Source organism: Hippopotamus amphibius, chromosome 11 (assembly GCF_030028045.1).
Source record: "Hippopotamus amphibius kiboko isolate mHipAmp2 chromosome 11, mHipAmp2.hap2, whole genome shotgun sequence".
In the NCBI taxonomy this organism is placed as follows: domain Eukaryota; kingdom Metazoa; phylum Chordata; class Mammalia; order Artiodactyla; family Hippopotamidae; genus Hippopotamus; species Hippopotamus amphibius.
The window spans coordinates 94,973,505-94,997,374 of NC_080196.1; the positions used below are offsets into that span (position 1 = coordinate 94,973,505).

Genomic DNA, 23,870 nt, shown 5'->3' on the forward strand with positions numbered 1-23,870 from the left:
GTTGGCCGCCGGGGCGGGATGGAGAAGCAGGGGGTGGAGCCCGAGGAGGAAGGCGACCGAGAAGAGGAAGAGGACGCGGCTCGGGCCATGGAGCGGGCGGAGGCGGGGGCGGCCGGCAGCTCGCCCGATGCGCCGGGGCCTGAGGAGCCCGGCGGCCTCCCTTGGTGTAAATGAATAGGGCGGGGCGGGCGGACTCCTGGGGCAGTGGCGGCGGCCGTTGGGGTGCGACCGTCCCCGCCCCCCTCGGGTCCCTTCGTCTTCCCGGCTCCGCTGAGCAAGCTGCTTTTCGCTGCCTGGTGTTTTGAGGCCAAGATCCCGAGAGGGATGGGTTTGTCCAGTAGAAGTTGGGTGGGCGCATCAGTTGGTTAATCGTGGGTGCTTTTGTAATCCCTCAAAGAACCTAGTGAAAGCGGAAGAGGCCCCAGGCGCCTAAAGGTTGCCTAAGCGGGGGACCTTGACGCCCCTTTGGCAAAGGTTGGGGCCCGGCCTCAGCCCAGACGGGAAGGGACGGCTCAGCTCGGAACCGAGGACGAGGCACATCTGCAGTGGCCGCGTCTCCGGTGACCCACTTCCAGCCTCTGGGCCCTACCTTGCCCCAGCTTCCGGGCCTGAGGGCAAGGCTCTGCTTTCCTGCCTCTTCACCCTCCCTGCCTCTTCACCCCACCTGCCCCCAAACCCCTCCTTTTAAAAAACTTAAAATTGGGAATAATTTTAGATACACGGAGAGATGCACAGATCTCTCTAACTTTAATATCTTACATCACCATTATACATTTGTCAAGCCTAAGAAGGTAACATTGGCATAATGGACAAGCTTTATTAAGATTTTACCAGTTTTTTCCACTTAATTTTTTCTGTTCCAGGATCCAAACCAGAATACCACATTGCATCTAGCCTGCCGTGTTTTTAGCTGGTGTTAAGAGCTGGAATCTCCTCTGTCTTATCCTTCTGCCCCCTCCCCCAAGACGTGAACTACTTTTTAAAATCCAGGAAATATTTGCTCAGTCTTTCAATTTAGCAAGTATTTATTGGTAGTCTATTATATGCCAGGCTCTGTTCTAGTATTATGTATTCAGAATTGAACCAGATATTCCTGATTTCATATGGGAGCTAAATGCAGTTCACTGGGATCCATAGATTCTGTCTTCTGCTGTTTTGTATTTCAGATTTTCTTTTAATTTAAGGATATGCCACTTAAAATACTTTTTAAGTTGGTTGAACGATCAGTGTGTAAACTTTTCTCCTTTCCAACCTACTCTAAATTTTCCTATAAACTTCTAGGTCCTAGGATTACCTCTTACATCTTCTATTATTGGTAAAATTTTTTTTCCTTAAATGTATTACTATCCTGAGAAAAATATAGTATACAAAGAAATACTAAGTAAGTAAACAGGACTGAAGGCTCTCTCATGTCTTTGTAATTTTTAGATGCTTTGACACATGTAATAAATCCAGGAGAAAGCTTTAAAAATCACTCTGCATTCTTCTTTCTCGGTGGCCGTGTTTTAAGGCACTGGCAGTTGCTCAGAGGTGATAAGCAGCCTGAATGTATTTTTGTATTTCTTTGCATATTGTGCTGCAGTTCATGACCAAATGGTGCCAGTGGGAAGTTATTCATCTAGAGTCATAGTACACGTGGATCTGGATTGCTTTTACGCACAAGTAGAAATGATCTCAAATCCAGAACTAAAGGACAAACCTTTAGGTAATTCTGGACTTTGATACTATTTTCATTGTATAATAGGATTCGTTATTTACTATGCTTATTATATTCTGATTTATTAACCATATTAATACATGTTGGAAGCAGTTCTATGATGCTTTATAGACAGTAATCTTTGCTTCACTACCAGGTGTAAACTTTATAAGCCTCATTTAATAAATGGTGAATATGACACATGTAGTATAGATAACCAAACAAATGAACAGAAAGACCATAATAAACTTTTAGTCTTTTTCTCAATGTTTGAAATTTTATAACCATCTTATCTCAAGAAGAGCCTCTTTTATTAATTTCAGTAGAAGTTTTCATTTATTCTCCCACTTTTGAAATTAACTCTTGAATTGTGTAACATTTGTCAAAATAGTTGAATTTTGAACAGAACCCAAAATGTTACGGCATATAGTATGAGCTTTCCATAAAATCATAAGTATCTTTTAAAATAAAAGGCAATGAGAAATTTTACATTGGGAATTTACTTACTATTATGTTGGCTTTAAAAAAATTTTTTGTATTATATCTTAAATTGGAAAAGTAATTTAAATTTCCAAAAATTTTTTATGTATGTAGTAAGGATTTATCTTTTAGTAAAAGCATAAACAGCAGTTTTGATTCACCTGCTGCTACCCTCTGGTGTCTATTTTGGTTTTGATAAATCCCAATTCTACTCAGCCTAGTTGGTTTACTAAGAAACTGAGGGATGACTGATGACTAGTTTTTGATATGCCAGGATCAGTCTAGGATCTTTAAAGTGAAAGATGTCAAGCAGTTAGAATTAGGGACCTAAATTTTCTTCTAAAGGCATTTCTAACTGGTAGAATTGTAACAAGATGTAACTAATATGTAATGATTAGTAAAAAGGTATTATGTAATTAAGATTCGGGGATGAATGGTTACCAGGAAGTGAGGGATATTATGCTGTAAGTTTCTCAGAGAAAGCAACATAGTCTTTGATTTGTACTCAGCAAATAGGTGACTGCTTAACTTGGGCTGGTGACATAATGGTGAGTCCATATAATCCTGTATTAAAAGATTATTTTTTTACTTAAGGAAGTTACTAATCTGATTTGTTACATAGTTCACTGGTGCATCATAAATTATTTTGACTCAGTGATTCTATTTTTGGGCATAATCTGATAATCAAAAATATATGAGATAATGTTTCTTTGCCTTGTTTGTAATATCAAAATTTTAGAAACAAAGTGCATTATGTTAGGGGAATGGACAGGACCTTTTTTTCCCCATCTACGTATTTGTGCTTTACATATTTTAGATGAACATTAATAGTGGTAAACAAGTAGTCAACTTGTATAAAGAGAAAAGTGAATAATTTTAGCAGTTTTAAGCCACTGGTAAACTAGAATTTTTATTTTTATTTTTAACTTTTTTTGGCCTCAAGGCATGTAGGATCCTAGTTCCCTGACCAGGGATGGAACTGGTGCCCCCAGCAGTGGAAGTTCGGAGTCCTAACCGCTGGACTGCCAGGGAATCCTTTTTTTTTCTTTAAACTAGAATTTTTAAACAGTCTGTAGATGATCATAATTTAATCATTTTGATAAGGAGGGGGCTCGTAATATTACCTCACTGTCTAATCTTTTCTGCAGATTACTATGAAGAACAGTTCAATGATTAGAACATTGATCGGGGAAGATCCCTAATAATTGCTGTAGGTTGGCACCTGTAATAGAACATTGCTTTATGTTCACTGGAAAGTTACTCAGAAGACAAGTTAGGTTTTCTAGCGGCAAGCAGTAGTTAATTGTACTCAGTTATTTTCATTTGCTTTAGTTTTTGGTAAAACACAGCCTTGAATTATATATAAAGTTATATAGAGTTAATTTAGTATAACTTAATTTGGCTTTGTATTGTTTAAAAAAAATCCTAGAAGGATTTTATTTGTATCTTCTGATGAAAACTTAATAGAATTGTTGCTTCGTGGTTATTTTTGTTAAATTTTACTTCATAGAACTTTGGTGAATGGAGGCTATATTTTTTAACTGAGATAGAACTTTTTATTCTTATCAAAACATTGTATTATGACTTACAATTATAATATGGAATAAGTAAATTATATTTTAAATTTAGTTTATAATCCTGCTCAGTTTTCTCATAAAATATTTATTTTTATAGGGGTTCAACAGAAATATTTGGTGGTTACCTGCAACTATGAAGCTAGGAAGCTTGGAGTTAAGAAACTTATGAATGTCAGAGATGCAAAAGAAAAGTGTCCACAGCTAGTATTAGTTAATGGAGAAGACTTGACTCGTTACAGAGAGATGTCATATAAGGTTACAGGTACAGATTATGGACAATATACTTTCAGCATTCATTTTTATGTAGGATACCTGTTAACTACATGAATCTGTTAATAAATGTAAAATGCATAAGTCGGTTTCCTTTTATTTTTGGGCTTTCCCATTTAAAAAAATATATATGAGAATGGCTTAATATGTTATGAGTAATGGTGATGAAAATGTGTAAGTTGGAAGGAATTTGAACTCTGTCATGCTGTTTACATAAATATGAGAAAATGTAAAAAAATTTTTAAAGTGAGAAAATGGGAGAAGATAAACCAAAGAGAATCAGATATTTTTAATTTTAAATTTAAATGCCAAGTTTAAATGAACTATGAAGAAATATGCTGTACTGTAATACACTAATGGTGGTTGAGAGAGGTTTCTGTAATGTTTGATTAACATAATTAAAAACCAAGTTGTTAGGAACTATTAGCAAAGATAAGGAGTATATTAGTTTTTTCTTAGTTTTTATGTATATGTTAAATATTTCAGTGTAGATAAACTCCTCCTTACTAAGGTTTGGAATTGAATCCTAGTGTTTTAGTAAACTACAGGAAAAATGAAACCATGTGTTTACTGGCATATGGCAAATAAATATAATTTTAAGATGTATAAGAATCAGCTTTTTATCTTGTTTGCTGTTGTTTTTGTTTGCTTGTTCCTTTGTTATTTGTAGCAGTTTTCAGATGAAAGGGTTAAATATAATATCCAAGAGCTCTTAGGAATTAGCAAGAAAAAGAAACTTAAGAAAAATGGACAAAGGATATGAATAGGCAGTTGACAAAAAGAGCAAACTCAAAAAGTGGAAAAAGAATGCTCAAATTCATTAGTACTAAAAGTAAGAATGTGAGAAAAAGTAGAAACAAAGTATTACAGCCTTTTCAAAAAAGCAATATAGAAACATTTTTTGAAATTAAAGATACATACTATGTTCTTTAACTCAGTAATATCACTGCTGGGGATTTATGTAATAGAACTAAAGTAATAACATACATGTACAAAAATGTCTCTTGTAGCATGGTTCATAATTGTTAAAAATATGGAATGAAAACATGCTCATCAAGATGAAAATGGCTAAATAAACTAAGACTTCTCTATGTTGGAATATTATATAGCCATTAAAAAGAATGCGTTGGTGTTGTACTATCTGACTCATAGAGATATGGCTTGTTGAGTAAGTAAAAGGCAAGATGCAGAAACCTCTATCAGGTGTTTCCATATGTGTAAAACAATGACCCAAACTCCTTCCCCCACATATGTGTATATGTCTATGTATGAATAGGAAGAGAAACATGAGAGGATATATGCTAGGTTTTTAACATTGGTTAACTTCTGGAGGGGAAGAGGCAGTGCTGATATGGGGGGAAGGGGAAGTAGGAATAGCCAAGCAGAAAAGACAAGATGGTACTCCCAAAATATCACTCGTGCATCTGTGCACAATTATGTGTGTGTATCTGAATGTTCAGAAGTTAATTTTTACTCTACATAGAAGAGATGATGTAATACATACAGTTGTGCACCTTGCCTTTGTTCTGGGTGATTTTTCATATCATTCATATAGCTGTTCCTTACTCTTTTAAATGCCTGCACAATATTCTGTTGTATTTTGTCCCAAACTTATTTAACCATTCCCTTACTGATATGAAGACAGTATGTCCCCCTTTATGCCTGGGGGGCACCTCCTTTTATTCAAAAGATACATTGTTTTGTATGATAAATTTTGTGGTTTCCCTAAGAGTGAGGGATTATTAGGCTGTTAACACTTTTTTGCTCTTACAAATATATGCTTCAGTAGACATTTTCATATAGAACTTTTCACATACTTTCATGAAGATGTCCTTAAAGTAAGTTCCTAAAGGTTAATTGCTAGATTAAACATAACTTGCATTAGAAAATGTGAATACCGATATATGTTGTACTTGAGATTGTCCCAAAATATTGCTAGTATGTATAAGAGTATTAGATATTCATAAAGTTTTTGCCTGAAAGGTGAAAAAACTAGTAAATCATTGTTTTGATTTGCATTTCTTTATAAGTAAGTTTGAGCATTTTTTCATGTATTTTTGCTCATTTATATATATGTTTTCTGTGAATGGCCTTTTTATTTAGATTGTTCATCTCTTTTCTGACTGGTTTGTGTCATTGTTATAGGAAATTAAGGAAATTAACCCTTTGATGGACATATGTTATAAATATATTTCCAATTTGTGTTTAGTCTTTTTTACTTTCCCGGTTTGTGTTTTGTCTGACACTATGATGTCAGATTTATCGGTCTTTCTCTTATGATTTCTGTACCACTGCAACTCTTCACAGTGAAAATATCATACTGAAGATTCAATGAGTAAATCTCAGTTTTTGTGCTGATTCTTAATTTATGAAGTAGTATCTTGAAAGAATTAAAAGTGCGCTAATATAATAACAAGAAATATTCTCAGCATGATTTATGCATTGATAGAAAGTTATTTTGTTAAATTTTCTCATGGTATTTTCTGAGTTAAAATAGGAACATAGCCTAATAGTCCTATACTGATTTATGTCAGACCTATTTATGATGTTTAACCTTATTGTTTGTTTCATATTTTTATTCTACAGTATTACATTTTTGTCTAGATAGTTTTTTCTCTAACTATAAACTCCTCTCTTTGGCCTTGTGTAATCATAAGTTTAATAAATGCATATTGTTTATGAAGTTGACAGGTTGACTGCAAAAAGAGGTTAACTTCAGGAATGGATAAGTGATTTACTCCTATGATCTAGTAATAGAAGCAATGGAATCAATCAGTATTCAGCAGCCCACCAGCTTTGTGTGTGATTCTGTATTTAATTTGCTTTTCTGCTTAGTACTTAAAACTTTGTCCTTTATTTTTCTTATGTAGTATTGTTTTGGTAAGCTATTTTATTTTCTACCTGTTACTGCCAGGCATCAGGTATAACTTTGGGGGGGGGGGGGAAGCAGAAATTGGTTAGGGAAATTCAAAAGAATTCTTTTATATGGTCAGACACATAGTCAATTTTTCCTCAGCATAGATAAATGGTTTTCTGTAGGTAGCTTGGAAGTGATTTTTGGTGGTCACCAGATCATGTTTTTATCTTTATTGTTTTCTCCCACTGTTATGTGTTGGCACCAGTAAAACAGAGCTTTCATATTATAGGACTTTAAGAACCTATGCATTTTTATATAATAAGAGGCAAATAATTTGTTTTCTACCATGGAGCTGGTATCAATAGGTGATTCAGAGAGAAGTAAAAATTCTTAATGATTTCCAAGTTATTAGTTTTAATCCTAAAAATGAGAATTGATAGTCTTTTTGAACTTATTTCAAATCTTGATTCAGCTCAATTTAGTAAACATTTGACTTAAGGACTAGGCATTGTTCTAGAGGCTGGACATTCAAATACGTGTAAGTCATAGTTCATCTCTGCTCTTAAGGAGTGAGCTGGAGGGTAACTAATCAAAATATTGCATTGTAGAATATTTTGAAAATTAAGTAACTTTTCTTTTTGACTTAGGATTAATTGGAAATTTAAATTTTCTTTTATGTTACCCTTTTAAAATTCTTGTGAAAAAATAGCTAGAATATATTATTACTCGTTTTTACTTTTCTAAGTAAGCTATAATTTATTCTTTCACCTACTGCTTCAAGATCATAATTAACTATAAGCATTGATACTTAATGTACTACAGATAGAGAAATTATAGGTATGGGAGATTGAGCTAAATATATTGCTATGAATATCTGCCCAGGGAATGTTATTTTTGGACTTACTTTATTGGAATATATTGCCTTTACTCAGAATGTGGTACAGAAAAAAAAACAAAAAACAAAGCCAGTTAACTGAGGACTGTATTAAGATATTGTGGAACTGTGAATATATGTAAAACCTTTAACAACATATTTTTTTAAGCATAAAAGAGTTAAAGCTGTTCTAGTTATAACTTCAGTTACATCTGTGCTCCAATATTATTTTAATTTAGAGTTGTTGGAAGAATTTAGTCCAGTTGTTGAGAGACTCGGGTTTGATGAAAATTTTGTGGATCTAACAGAAATGGTTGAGAAGAGACTAGAGCAGCTTCAAAGTGATGAACTCTCAGTACTGACTGTGTCGGGTCATGTATACAATGATCATCGTAAGTGGGTTCTTATTCATTCTATTTAGTAACTAAAAGTACCTACATTCCTTAATGTTCAGTCAGTTCAGTAAGTTGACTGCTTTCTAAAAGTTTTATGGCTTTTGTTGGATATGGTAGCCATATTTCAGCAATCTGAGATGATTAAAATTAGGTATTGCTATTCCATATTAAATAGACAGAAAATGGTATTTTGAGGACATATAGCTAGCTCAGTGCTTTTGCACTTCTCATTTCTCTGACACAGTCCTGTGTTACCATTTTTAAGAGTCATGCCTCTTTAGGTCATCCTTAAGTTACAGGAGTTGGCTTTTTAGAGTAGTTTTTTATTTTCCTAAAACCATCTTTAAGCAAAATTTTAGGTAGACTAAATTTGCCTATGTTGCTTCTCTGCTTGTTTGCTTCTATTCTCCCAAGGCATCAAGACCCTCCCAAGTTAGCCCTTGTGGAAGCTTGTCCAGGCCTACCTGTCATCTTTTGCAAGCTCATATTTAATCAGTCAAATAATTTTTGCCAACTCTCAGTAGGAAAGAGTGGTTCATCTCCTTCACGTATTAAAGTATTAATAACTGATGGTATTTCCAGTATTTGCATTTGAAAATAAGCTGCAATCAGCTCCACTGAATATCTACCTAGGGTTTCAAACATCTTGTGACTGCTGATGATTTCCAGATCATACCACGTAAAAGACAAGCTACTCTGCTTTTGTGTAAGAATTGTCCTGACCTACTTGCTCCTAGGTCTCAGTCAACATGTGCTTCCTCTTACCCCTCTTTTTTGAGAGCTGGTGTGATCAATCTCCAGTCATTCTCAACCTCCCTGATATTAAAGAAGAAAAGAGTTAGAACTACAGTTCTCTTTTAGAAGATATGAAGCTTTCATGTGTCTTTTGTACCTGTGTTGTTTTGTCACTTACAGGGCCTGGGTAACAAGAAGGTTTCAAATGTGTTTCTGTATAATTTTTAAAGCAAACTTGGATTCTGTTGGTTAGAACATATTACAGAGAGCTAGGTTTTATATCCTAAAATGTCTGATTCTTCATGAATCCTTTCTTCTCTGCGTTAAGGTTTTGTGAAAAAAAAATTTTAAACCTACAGAAAAGTTGATCGAATAGTACAATGAGAACAGTCATTATGCCCTTCCTTGTAGATACTCCCGCGATTATCTTTTTGCCACATTTGCTTTATCTTGTTGTTTATTCATTGGTTGATAGATTGTTGAGCCATTATTACAGACATCATGACACTTCAAATGTAAATACTCCTGAGGATAAGGACTATCTCAAATAACTCTATATCGTTTTCACACCTAAGAAAATTTGTTCTATATAATTTCCCTATACTTTTAATAAAAGATCTTTGAAACTATACAAATCCAAAATTGTTTTTAGTAGCACATACCACTAGTCTGTAAAGTTTAGATTCAAGTCTTTAAAGCTGTAATGTTAGCTTTATCATTAATGTAACACTTTTATGCTTACTTTCAGGTAAACATGAGTAAGTTCTGCTAATGCAGTAGGAATTTTTTATGAGAGATCAATTTTCGTAATCACTGTTCGTAATATGTTAATCATTCAGCACTCCCGGTACCATTTGCTGTCACAGGCCCTTGGAATGCACTTGTGGTAGTTACTTTACAGAATTCCTGTGAAGGACAAAAGAGATTAGTTAAGTGTATAGCAATGTGGTGGTGTTGGGGGGTGGGGTTGAGTATAGATTAAAACTCATATGTAAAAAAGAAAAGTAAAATTTTTGATGGTGACTTTTAACAACATTGGCTGTTTTTATAGCTGTAAACCTGCATGACATCTTGCACATCAGACTACTTATTGGATCTCAGATTGCAGCTGAGATGCGGGAAGCCATGAACAATCAGCTGGGTCTCACTGGCTGTGCTGGAGTGGCTTCTAATAAATTATTGGCAAAGTTAGTGTCTGGCGTCTTTAAACCAAATCAACAAACAGTCTTACTACCTGAAAGTTCTCAAGATCTCATTCATAGTTTGAACCACATAAAGGAAATGCCTGGTAAGACAAATATATTTGAAAAGTATATATTAGTTCTATTGTATTTCTTTAAGTTTAAAAATTACAGTCACGTGTAATGAATTCTTAGAGCCTGTGTACTTGACTCTTCGTGAAAACCAAAAAACTTGACATTTTCTGGAGGGAACCTATATGAGGACTCTATATATGAGAATACTTTTCTAGTTCTACCTACTTTTGCATAGTTTGAATATGATCAGAAAAGTTATAATCTGGAAACATATGGTCCTTTATTTTTAGTCCCTGGTTCATACTGTTATACTGCACATTGCATCTAGAGAGGGGAGTTGGTCTTTCACTAACTCTGTTTTGGGATTATGTATAAAATAATAGGGCTACAAAGGACCTTCCAAAGCATCTAGGCAAATTTTATTTTAAAGATGAAGAAACTGATTTTCTTGAGGGGTTCAATGGGGCAAGTTTGTATCTTTGAAGATCAAGTACTTATATTTTTATAGACCATCAATAGTGGATGTGTTAAACTTCATTTCTAGGGCATTGGTGGGGATTAAAATGTTACACAGTACTGTGGAAGTGAATTTCTAACTGGAACTTGACTTTTAGATGTCATAACTTCATTTTTAGTCCATGTTTGGATTCCAAACTGTGTTGTACACTGCCTTGCGATTCTTAATTTGATATAATTGTAACTTAAAGTCTTTTTGGATGACTCTGAGTCTGAAGAACAATTACTATGTCAGGTTGTTATAAACTGAGGATTATGTACTGATACGTAGCATTGTTACTTGGCTCTACTTGAGGTTTTTTTTTTTTGAAGAACTTCTATTGAGATATAATTGACATACAATAAACTGGATATATTTAAAGTGTACAATTTGATTTTTTTTTCTTATTAGTAATGTGTATATGGCAGTCCCAATCTCCCAATTTCTTCTTGAGTTCTTATTTTCATTTTTTCCCCAGGCTTTCTCTTTTCCTCCTTATTGCCAAATTGCCAGCGCCACCCCCCCCCTTTTTTTACACTTGTGAAAAGATGTCACTTCACTTTAATAATTCCCCTATACACCCATCACCTTTGACTTACTTATTTTACTGTGCAAGGAAACCAGATCACTAGAATTAATTTTTAAAAACGAGAGGAGTAAAGGGGCACTAAGTTGCCTGAGCATTTTTTCTTTGATAAAGTATAACTGAGTTTTAGTGCAAGAGCTTTGTGATAGGAGTTTTGCTAATGAGAAGATTTGTTTGTTTGCTTTCTGGCTCAAAGTTGTATTTGGGATGGTTACTACCTCCGGATGTAAATGTGTGGTTTTGTGTATAGAAATCAGTCAAGTTAGCTAACAATTAGCGCATGGTAATGAATGTTAATTGCTCTAGTGACAGTCTTTCTTTACATGAATAATAACTATGATTCTTCAGTGCTTCCACATTGTTATATAACAGGTGGTAAAATTCTCATTTTGTCAATATCAAGACAGCATTTGTTGGTTGTCTCCTTATTCATTATGTTATACTAGGGTTGTTGGGTTTCCAAAGTTGATCATAACTCAGAGGCCTTGCGCAGAACAACCACCTAATTTTTAATAAAGTTTGATGTTTGCAAAATACCAATTATGCTGTCAAAAGATGTGGTTGATGTATTTATAATATTTTAATTAGCTAGTTTTAAAGAGAAAAGCTGTTGTAACACTGTATGCATCTCTTTTTGTTTAGGTATTGGCTATAAAACTACCAAGCGTCTGGAAGCACTGGGTATCAGTAGTGTGCATGATCTTCAAACCTTTTCATCCAAAATATTAGAAAAGGAATTAGGAATTTCGGTTGCTCAGCGTATCCAGAAGCTCAGTTTTGGAGAGGATAACTCTCCTGTGACACCCTCAGGACCACCTCAGGTACATGATGATGGTATTTATTTTAGTTGAGTATTGGTTCTTGCATTATTTGAGAGAAAGATTTCTAGTTTTACTACTGTGTTCTTACTGTTCTAATTTGCTTATTAGGTTGGTACGTGATCCCTTTCCTGTGAGAAGGCTATTTATTATATTAGATTAATAAATATTCTTAAATTGAATCTAAGAATTAGTGTTTGTCTCAAGTTAGCCACTTTGATTGAATACTACTTAATTTTAATAGCCTATATTGTATATAGGAGGCAAAATATTTTCATTTTTAAAAATCTTGTTTTCAGAGCAGTCTAATAATTTAGAAAGTGGAGAAAGGTATAATCACCCAGGTAACATTGATTAATTTTTCTCCTGTGGGATAATAATAAATGCATTATCCCAGTTAATCGTCACAGTAAGCCTTCTACGTAGGTGCTACTATTGTTTGTTCATACCTTCTCCTCTTCCCTTACTCCCTCTCCCTCCCATTATTTTTTTAAGATGAAGATACTGTACTTTAGGAAGGTTAAGGGACTTGTCCAAGGTTAAACTCGGATTCAAGTCTTAGGAGATGAAGAGCCTCACTGTAGTCATACAGTAAAGCTTAGCATTGGTACTGGAACTTTGTAATTTTCTTAACTCCCAGTGCACTTTCTAGTGGAGTATAGTAACTTGCAGATAAAAAAATTTAATATAGAAGTGAACTGAATGGCTCAAACTAAGCACACGAGGTAAGTTAGTAAAGAATGTGTTGAATACTTGACATATACACTGATAAATGGATATGTTTATTTGGGTTTACATTAATCCTTATTTGTGCTTCTTTGGTAGTCCTTTAGTGAGGAAGATTCATTTAAAAAATGTTCATCAGAAGTTGAAGCTAAAAATAAGATTGAAGAACTACTTGCTAGTCTTTTGAACAGGTGATTTTTCCACTTTGCCATATCATCTTATAGATTCTGTGTATAGTACATGGAAAGAATACTTGATGTTCTGAACATGTAAAGATAGATCATTATAAAGTGTTGCAAGGATGGTAACAGATGTTTTTAACTAAATTTAATTCATCTACTTCCATTGGTCTTAATTTAGCAACATTGTGGTTTATGGTGGATCTTAAGCTGCTGATCGTGACCTAAGGGAGTTTTATGGGTATCTCTAGAATCACTACACCTATAAATTTCTGATGATTGAGGATAGGAAATTGATGGAGAAAGCAGAAAAACCCTTTTATCTCCTGTACCTCAGACCATGTGAAAGAAAATGGAGTCAGATGAAGGTATAGCTTAATGGACCTATGTGTGAGCAGTGGGAGTGCTTGTGGGTATGTGCAGGGTTACTGGCCCGTAAATACATGAAGAGTGTCAGTTGGGACTATGAATATCCGAATAGCATTGCATAAACTGAACAAGACATTTAGTTTTCTGATGCTCCTTTGCCATCATGTGTCTGTTTCTCAATACTGCATAGAAGAGTATTCTCTCTTTTCCTCCCATTTCTTTGATTTCTTAAAATGCGGTGTCAGAGGCCTAACAGTTTTGGCTAGGTGTGCTTCTGTAATGATGCTAGGATGGCTGCTGTGACTAGAGAAGATGGGTTTTGGATGACTCTAACTCTCAGAAAACTGATGAAGTGAAATTTCCTTCCACTTTGCTGTCACATGCATTGCAGTTCTCATGTCTTGAGCAGGGCCATGCAGCTCATCATTTGCTATATGACCCAGCTTCAGTGATATGACTCAGGCTGAGCCGGTGAGTATGCTAGTGAAACTGGGTCATTTGCTTTGCTTCAGCTAAATATAAGGCTACTATGAAATGTCTGGTCACTGGAAACAGTTCTGCACATAGAGAAACCACAAGAATTATATGTGAAGACTCAACCCAGAAATTAGTCTGATGCTCTAAACCTGTGAAATACTATTAACCATTTCCCCTTATCTCTGCTTGGCATTCTGTCTTCTACAAAGTGGCCCCTTGTTTCAGGGACTGAGGTATATAATGCCATCTAAGTGACTGGCCAAAAAAAATAAATGTGTATGTGTGAATGTTCTTGAGCATATGATGATTAATACTGTAGGTATGTGTGAGGTATAAAATCATACCTCTAGGTAGTGGTCCATTCATCCATTCTCTAGGCATTGGTCTTAAGATGGCTTAGAGTATAACCTTTTTCTAGTATGTCTTAATTAGTTAGAGGAACCAAATCACACTCTTTGAATTGCATATTAACTTAATAGAACAAGTTTAACTGGAAGATATTTAAACTAGTAACATTTACAGGAACCATTTAAGAAATTTTATCTTAATAAAGCAGCAGTCCAGAAGTTTTGTGATAAAGCAATAAGAAAAAAATTATTTACTACAAAAATCTAAATTATCTAATTCAAAATCAATTTGTGTATGTTTAATAATATTGATATTTTATGTTTGTGATACACATGGAAAGGAAAATGTTATTCTTTGATGACATTTATTTTCTCTAGTAATTAGATTTTCTACTTTTTAAGTGAATTTTCCACGTCGTTAAAACTTTTGTTTTCAACACTAAAACCAAAATCATTTGGATAGAACACTTTTTAAGATGCGTGGACATGTACTTACCCTCCTAAATATAGTATATAATTGATCTTTCACATTATTGTGTAATACGCCATATAATGGTGATATTACTAACTCCCTTGGATCTGTTTGAGGAGTGCTTTGTGACAGAATAATCTCATTAAAATTTTTTTTCTTTTTGTAATCTTATTTCTTTAAATGTGTAAAAAAATGGTCATTTTTCATATATTTTCTTGTCAGTAAATGATTCTGTTTCTTAAATTTCCTGATGATTTTAATATATTGTTTTTAGTTATGTTTTAGATTTGAATTATCAAATGGTTTGCTATGATTATATCTTATTTCTCTTCTTTTTCTGATAGCACTCAATTCAGCACAAGGCCTGAGAGTCTTACATTTCAAATTTCAGAGCTTTATTATGTAGACTTTGTGAAGTTTACTTGGGCTATTCAAGGGCCTTTATTGTCTACTGCCTAATTATCAACTGTATTTATAATTGTTACAGTTACTAAATCTGGCACCTTTAGATAAATGGGGTATGGTAGACCATTAAAAAAAAACTTTGGATAATACTTTTTCTAATTCCTTGTTTCCTCTTTCTCTTTATTTTTAGAGTCTGCCAAGATGGAAGGAAGCCACATACAGTAAGATTAATAATCCGTCGGTATTCATCTGAGAAGCACTATAGCCGTGAGAGTCGTCAGTGCCCAATTCCATCCCACATAATTCAGAAGTTAGGGACAGGTAATGGAGTGATTTTCTGATAATTTAGTTGGCAGGTTGAGCTCTTGAAAAAACAAATTTTGAGTTAGAAATATGATCCAAAGATGGGTGGTCTTCACAGGAAGTTAGTGAACTATTAAATACGAGGGTGAGTCAAAAATTATCCTCACTCTGGCTGTAAAATTTATAGAAGTTTGAACATAACTGGAGTGCAGATAATTTTTGACTCAACCTCGTGCTTTTATCTTATATGAAATTTTCACTAGAAAATTTTGTTGTTTTGTAAGAGATATTAAAAGTAAAGGGTCAGTTAAGAATGCTTCCCAACTCCAGAGAAAGCAAAACTCTGATAATTAATTATATAGCGTGAGATAACTTCTTTACGGGCATTTAGATTGTTCCCATTTTTTGGCTATTATGAGAAATGGTGCTGTGAACATTTGTGTGCAAGTCATTGGGCAGGCATATGCTTTTGTTCATCTTGGGTAGGTTATAAGGAGTGGGATTGCCGGGTTGTACGGTAAGTTGAACTCTAAGAAGCTGCCAGATTTTTTTCCAAAGTGAGTGTAACAGTGTAGATTCTCACCAACAAAGTATAGAGGGTTCCAGTTTTTTCATATTCTCACCGACATTTAGTACTATCATTTTCTTCTATTGTACTCATTCTCATGTGTAGTGGTATTTCATTGTTCTTTTTTTCTTATATGGATAGTACTTTTGATATCATATCTAAAAATTCTTTGCCTAACCCAAAGATCTTAGATATTTCCTCCTGTTTTCTTTCAGTAATTTTGTAGTTTTAAGATTTATACTTAGATCCACTTTGAATTAATTTTTATGTATTGTATAAAGTGAGAGTCTTAGTTCCTTCTCTTCTGTGTGGATATCCAGTTGTTCCACAGAATTTGTTGAAGAGATACTTTCCCCATTGAATTGCTATGGCACCTTTGTCAAAAACTAATTGACCATAAATGTAAGGGTTTATTTTTTGACTTCCTTATTCCATTGATCTATATGTTTATCCTTACACCAGTTCCTCCCTGTCTTGATGCTTTGTTGTAAGTTTTGAAATTAGGTAGTGTAAGTTCTCTAGCTTTGTTCTTTTATGAATAAGAATTTGATTTCTTGATTTGTTATAAGCTTATTCTGATTTTCTATTTGTTTTGATTATTTGTATCTTCTAGTAATGTATGCATTTCATCCAAGTTGTCTAATTTGTTGTCATGAAATTGTTAATATCCCCTTATAATCCTGATTTTTGTAGGGTCTATAGTGATGTCCTCTCTTTAATTCTTGATTTTGGTAATTTGTGTATTTTATTTTTTTCCCTTGGTCATTCTTTTTTTTTTTTTTTTTTTTATTTTTTTTTTTTTTTTGGCACACGGGCTTGGTTGCTCCGCGGCATGTGGGATCTTCCTGGAGCTGGGATCGAACCCGTGACCTCTGCATTGGCAGGCGGATTCTTAACCACTGCGCCACCTAGGAAGCCCCTCCCTTGGTCATTCTAACAAAAGTTTATCAGTTTTGTTCATCTTTTCTAAGATTCCACTTTTGGTGTCATTGATTTCTCAGTTGTCTTTCTACTTTCATTTATTTCTGCTCTAATCTTTGTTATTTCCTTCTTTCTGGTTGCTTTAGGTTTAATTTGCCTTTTCCCTCCTGGTTTCTTAAGATGGACACTCACGTTACTTATTTTATACCTACCTTCTTTTCTAATAATTCAAGTTTAAAGTTATACATTTCCTTTTAAGCAGTGCTTTAGTCGCATTCCACTAATTTTGTTGTGTTTCTTTTTCATTAAAGCTAAAATAGTTTCTAATATCCATTATGATTTCCTCCTTGACCCTTAAACTTATTTAGAAATTTGTTGTTTAATTTCCAAATATTTGATTATTTTTCAAATTTCTTTTTGTTGCTTATTTCCAGTTTGATTTTGTATTGATCAGAGAACATACTCTGAGTAATTTCAGTCCTCTTACATTTATTGAGCCTTATTTTTTCGCCCAGCATATGGTCTGTCCTGGAGAATGTTCCATTTGCATTTGAAAAGAAGAATTGAGCAACACTCTCAAACCATCTTACTTAACTAAAATTTATGGACTACTCCTCCAGAATACCATTTTTGAATGGCAGTTTATCTGGATTTATAATTCTTTACTGTTTCTTTCCATACTTTGAATATAGTATTCCATTGCTTTCTGGTTTCCTTTATTTTTGGTGACAAGGCAGCTGATAATAGTTTAATCAGGAGAGATTCCTATTAATAGTTCCAATCAAGAGAGAATAACCACACAGAAATTTGAACAGGGAAAGCATCAAACAATATTATACTGCGATAGGGGAGTGACTATAAAGATACAAAAGACACTCTAAGAGTACCCAAGTGCTAAGGAGAAGTATTCAAGAAAGGGGAAACCTGGAAAGGAGAGCCCTCCTACCCCTCAAGGGGAAGGTATGGTTGCAGGACACTGGATGGTGGAGAAATCCTTTGAGTTACCTGGCTCAGAGCTGGTGCATAGTTATTGGGCAAAGAGAATACTACCCTCTGACCCACAGATGAGCTGAGGCTGATTGGTGGGCCCACAGGAGGCATTGGGATGTTGGGAGTTTGCTCACTGGCAGGGCAGTGCGTGAGCTAGGGTATGCAGGTGTCTGTTGGGAGGGCTTGCATTAACAGTCTTCCAGGGTGTGGACAAGCTGAGACTGGTAGGTGTTTGTACTGAAGGAATCCTCATTCTTCTGCTACTGCAAAGGTAGAGGGTATGGTGCTTACATAGGAAGAGCTGGAGGAAACAACCCTCTGTGGCATGTGCAAGTCAAGCCTATCAGGTGGGTGTGCTGGAGGAGCTGGGCACTGTTTACGGAACAGGCCTTGTGTGTGCAGTCTTTGAGTTGGTAGAGCCATGGGGACATGGTCACAAGGCTTGGACTGGGGCTGGAGGTTGCTGAGTGTTACACACACATGTTGCATGGCAGAGCACTATTGGATATTTCCACACAGAAGCACTGCACACACACCATGTTACTGGAGCAAGAAAAAGTAAATGATAGAACATTGGAACCAGGAAGAGAAGCCCCCTTTCTTCTTTAATGGTCCTCCAGTTCTAATGACAAACCTTCACAATTGTGTGTTCAATGTAAAAAAAAATTTTAAAGAGTCCAACCCACTATCACACAGCAGGTACTGAAGGGTGATGTGGAGCTGAGAGGCAATAAATTGTTACCAGGCATGGTTGTCTTGTTGTTCTCCTTTATGTGATGAGTCATTCACCTCTCTTTTTCAGCAGTTTGACTGTGTATATCTGTTTTTTTGTGTTTATCCTACTTGAGATTTATTGAGATTCTTGATTCTGTAGGCTAAATTTTTAAATGAAATTTGGGGAGTTTTGGGCTCTTATTTCTTCAAATACTCTTTCTTTCATTGTTTTTCTTTCTTTTCCTTTCCTTCTGGGACTGTCATTGCACATATGATGGTGTGCTTGATAATGTCATATAGTTGTGTACAATTCTGTTCATTTTTCTTCAGACTTTTTTTCTTTTTCTTTATTAGATTACATAATTTCTTTTGAGCCACATTCAAGTTCTCTGAGTCATCCGTCACCTCAGAACTGTTGTTGCACATCTAGTGATTTTTTTGTTTGTTTCGTTTTGGTTACTATACTTTTTAACTCTAGAATTTCCATTTGTTTTTGTTTGTTTGTATGTTTGAGTCTGTTTCTTCATTGAGTCTCCCTCTTTTTTGGTAGCGGTTATCATATCTTATTTTAATTCCCTAAAAGGATTTTCTTTAATTCTTTGAAAATGTCTATAATAGCAACTTTGAAATCTTTGCTAAATAGAACTTAAAGTCAATTTCTATTGACTACTTTTCCCCCCTGAGTATGAATCACCTTCCTGTGGGTTTTTTTTTTTTTTTTTTGGTATGTATTGTAATATTTTGTTGAAAAGTGGACATTTTAGATAATATCTTGTAGCAACTCTGGATTTTGATTTTTTCCTCTGTGGGATTTCTTTCTTTGTAACTTGTTTGGACTTAAGCTGCAAAATCTACCTCCCCTGTGATGTGTTGCCTCTGATTTTTTCTGCTTTTTAGCTTTTTTTCTTTTTTTAATTTAAATTTAAATTTTTTGTTTTGGCTTCCTAGGAGGTTACCTCTGTGCATAGTTTGGTGGTTAGACAATAATTGGTCAAAGGTTTGCTCAAATATGCAGCCTGGAAGGCTTTCATTTTCTGTCAACAGATAAGTGCTTGGGTTGGAGAGCACTTTCAAAATTTAGGCCTTTTTCAAGTCTGCTTTGGCTTTTATTTCCTGCTAGTCCCTCTTGCATCTCCCTGGTATGCTTGATGCCATTCTAGTGAGAGACATGTGGAAAGCTTGGGCTGCCTCTGTGTGTGCAGCTCTCAGCTGGGGTTGTGAGGAGAGCTTATCTAGTCCCTCTATGGTTCTGTCATTTCCAGATCTCCTCGTTACATTTAGGGCTGATCCACTGATCTTTCACTCATCCCCACCACAGTTGCAACCCCAGCTTAAGAGCTATGTGATTTCCTTTGTTTCCTCCCAAGTTTGTTCATTTTTCTGGCAACACTGCTGGGTGTGGGCTTTTACGCTCTACCTCGAATCAGATCAGTCCTTTCTGACTGCAAAGCTGCTGACTTTCACAGCCAGCCTCATCCTGGCAAAACTGCTATACCAACTGCACTGTGTAAATGGGGAATACAAACAACTCCAACCAGCAAGGCTGCTGCCCCCACTTTATTACCTAGGATCCAGTGGCTTTTCATAAATCAGTGTTTCTCACTTTATTCGCCTTTGGTTCATTCCAGAATCTCAGAATGCTTATTTTTGACCATTATGTTCAGTTTTATTTTAATTTTATGGGGAGATTTTCTCACCTCATCATTTTCCTGTAACTAAAAGTTCCATATTTCATATCTTCTGAAAACTTTAACTCATTTGGCAGTTGGTGTTAATGTTGAGATGTCCCAGTTCCGTAACAGATGTCAAGATGTCTCAGTGATGTGTATTTAGGATTTTAATTTCTTAATCTAAGCAATATAAATTAGATTAAGCTCTTAATATTAATTATAATATAATGTGTTTAGATATTGTCTTCTTAAACATTTTATTTAGGAAATTATGATGTGATGACCCCAATGGTTGATATACTTATGAAACTTTTTCGAAATATGGTGAATGTGAAGATGCCATTTCATCTTACCCTTTTAAGTGTGTGCTTCTGCAACCTTAAAGCCCTAAATACTACTAAGAAAGGGACTATTGATTATTATTTAACGCCATCATTATCAACAACGTCACGCTCTGGCAAACGCAGTTTTGTAAGTACACTGTTACTGGATTTATATGGTTAAATTACACATATAAATTTGTGTTTGATATAATTTAGAGATTCTTTTGGGTGATATGATTTGAGTGACTTATATATAGTGCCTTTCAGATTATGGTTACTAGCCTTAAGCATATTGTACTGTGATCTAAGAATAAAACATAAGCATCACTGGATAAAAGAGAAAATCTTGATAGAGGTTCTCTGTTTTGAAACTGTTAAAACATTCTATAACAATATATAGGAATGTAATGATTAGCTCATATGAAAATATTTTCAAATATTGGAAATGTAATTTTGTCGTCAGTTTATACATAAGCAGCGCCCCCTCCCCAATGTTTTTATTCAAGTATTTAAATTTTCTTGGTTTTGAAATTATATTAAATTCTGGTAGCAATACTGATAGAATATACTGCTCATTTTACAGTTGTAGAAATTAAGAGTGTGGCAATAGAGATGCAGAGGCCAGTCATATTTTCAGATGACTAAAAGGAAATGCAACTTTTGTTTACCAAATGTGGGATGCTTTAAAAAATAATCATCTTTTACTAAATTGTTTGTGCCTACAATTAACTCTTAATTTTAAATGTTTTTATTATTTTCTTTATTGTTTAATCAGTCACTGTAATTTTAGTAATATATTCATTTACATTTAAGCTTATAATAAGAACAGAATAGTGTTATGGAAATACTGAATTAATGCCCTCTTCAAATTACTTTTTTTTCAGTGACCCTTTTTATCCTATTTATTAACTGAAATTTAAAAAGATGTTTACTTTTTATTTTTTAATTAGTCTGTAGGATAAGAATTAAAGGTCTTTCATTCACAGTAGTATTAGAGAGGTAAATGTAAGTGAAAGTACCTTGTACATGTCTGGCACACAGTACATGCTCAATAAATACAGTGACCCAAATCTCTTCTCCTTTTACTTTATTGAACTTACTAATGTGTTGATGTTTCCTGAACTGCATTTGACTATCTGTACATTTCTACGGTGCTTAAAACTAGAGGGAAAAGGTATGCAAAATAAAATGGAAGGTGTTTTAAAAATTTTATTTCATGTGAATATAAAAGTGTTTCATTTTAATAATGATATTGGATTTTTACCATAGAAATATTTTTTTTCTTTCTGTTAAATGTTACACTTCAAAATAGGGCATTTTAGGAAACCATGATACTATCTGTGCATATACATATGTTTTAGATACCCTTCGTGAATCATTTATTTGTACAGGCCACCGTTCTTTTATTCACAGAATTGGAAGTCTGAATACATGATTGTTAAGGTCCTTTCCAGGTCTCCAGATACATACCTACCTTCTGGCTCAGTGCTATCTAGGAAGGAAGCCCTCTTCCTGGAACAATGAGTAATAATCCACACAATTGTATGACTCATTGTGGTGGATTAATCATTTCTGGTTGTGTGGAACTGACCAAAAGGATTGAAGTTATGGAGTAGGATAGAAACATGTTGGTCAGATAATAGCTACATTCACACTTCAGCAGCATGAATATTTACAAGATATCAGATATCTAAATTATTCTGTCATCCTTATGTTCTAGAAAATGAAAGACACTCACATGGAGGATTTTTCTAAAGACAAGGAAACAAATTGGGATTTTCTACCAACTGGAAGAATTGAAAGTACAAGAACTGGGGAGTCTCCACCAGATACTACAAATTTTTCTAAAGAAAAAGACAGGCATGAATTTCCAGTCTCCTCACTTCCTGAGGGTATTGACCAAGAAGTCTTTAAGCAGCTTCCAGTAGATATTCAAGAAGAAATCCTTTCTGGAAAATCTAGAGAAAAAGTTCAAGAGAAAGGAAGTTTGAATTGTCCATTACATACTTCTAGAGGAGTATTATCTTTCTTTTCTACAAAACAAATTCAAGCTGGTTCCTTAAATCCTAGAGATCATTTATCCAGTAGCAAACAGATATCCTCCGTATCTCCCTGTGAACCAGGAACATCAGGCTTAAATAGCAGTAGTTCCTCTTATGTGTCTAACCAGAAGGATTATTCACATTATATAGACAGTAGCTTAAAAGATGAACGAATGAGTCAAGGACCTAAAGAATCTCAAGGATTCCACTTTTCAAGTACAAACGCTGCTGTATCTGTTTTCCATTCATTTCCAAATTTGCAGAGTGAGCAACTTTTCTCCAAAAACCATACTACAGACAGCCATAAACAGCCAATGGCAACAGTCTCTATTCATGAAGGACTTACAGAAAATAGAGAGCAAGATTCTACTGATGAGAAGATTACCCTTCCTTCTGACATTGATCCTGAAGTTTTCTATGAACTACCAGAAGAGGTACAAAAAGAACTGTTGGCTGATTGGAAGAGAACAGGATCAGATTTCCACACTGTACATAAATAAGCATGCTCAGAAAAAAGGGAAAGACCATTGTTCTCAGAGTAGCAGTTTATTAGGCTCTTCTAAATTAAACACTAATACTTTCAATAATGTAGAAACACAATATAAAACGTTCCAGATAAAGCAAACGTAGTTATGGGAAGTAAATTCTGGCACAAAGCGTAAGAATATTCATAACAGAAATAATGTAAAATATTACCTTCCTCTTATTTCTAAAGCTATTTTATATTGCTTTTCAATAAAAAAATATCATGGTCAGCATTAGTACATTTTCCTTTCATTGTGGAAACATTGGGAGGAAGATATATGACTGCATATTAAAAAATAGAGTAGCCAAATCATTGGTATACTATACCAAAAAACAGGTTATTTTCTTTGAAATATGGAGTTGCTCAAGAAATTCGCCTCATTAGGAAGTAGCCATAAGAAAGTCTGTTGCCAGCTAACCTGCTAAGAATGTATATGTCTTTGACTGAAGTACTATGTACTATTGGGTAAGCTGATTTTAGAAAAAATTACCAAAACAGTATATATTCAATTAATGCTTTTTAGTACACCTGGAACCTACCATTGCTGCCTGGCACACAGAGGGTACTCAGTAAGTATTGAATGAATGAATAGGCCCAGTGGGGTACTGGGCAGGGGAGTGTATATGTTGTAAAGAACTAGAAGGAACTCTGTATACAAATTGATTAAGGGAAGGGTGACACCAGAAATTCAAAGTGGTAGGTCTTTAAGAATGTCACATAATGAAAGAAGTCCATTCCCTCTGGCCAGTCTGTAAGTCTAAATGCAATGGATTGGATGTGTTTGAGTTTTCTCTACAA

The 23,870-nt window shown here is 34.7% G+C and overlaps 1 protein-coding gene across 2 annotated transcripts; it reads left to right on the forward strand.

The window, feature by feature from the left end:
- Window positions 1-16: 16 nt before the first annotated feature.
- POLI (DNA polymerase iota) lies at window positions 17-23,301 on the forward strand. Of its 2 annotated transcripts, none has more exons than XM_057698231.1 (10): window positions 17-166; window positions 1,583-1,705; window positions 3,851-4,015; window positions 7,994-8,146; window positions 9,936-10,172; window positions 11,865-12,043; window positions 12,866-12,957; window positions 15,206-15,336; window positions 20,447-20,652; window positions 22,225-23,301. In XM_057698231.1, the coding sequence occupies exons 1-10, from the start codon at window positions 19-21 to the stop codon at window positions 23,044-23,046; spliced, it is 2,256 nt and encodes a 751-aa protein (XP_057554214.1). In that variant the 5' UTR covers window positions 17-18; the 3' UTR covers window positions 23,047-23,301. The 2 variants fall into 2 exon arrangements, with proteins under 2 accessions (XP_057554214.1, XP_057554215.1); XM_057698232.1 differs by lacking the exon at window positions 17-166 and adding an exon at window positions 174-348.
- The last annotated feature ends 569 nt before the right edge of the window (window positions 23,302-23,870 follow it).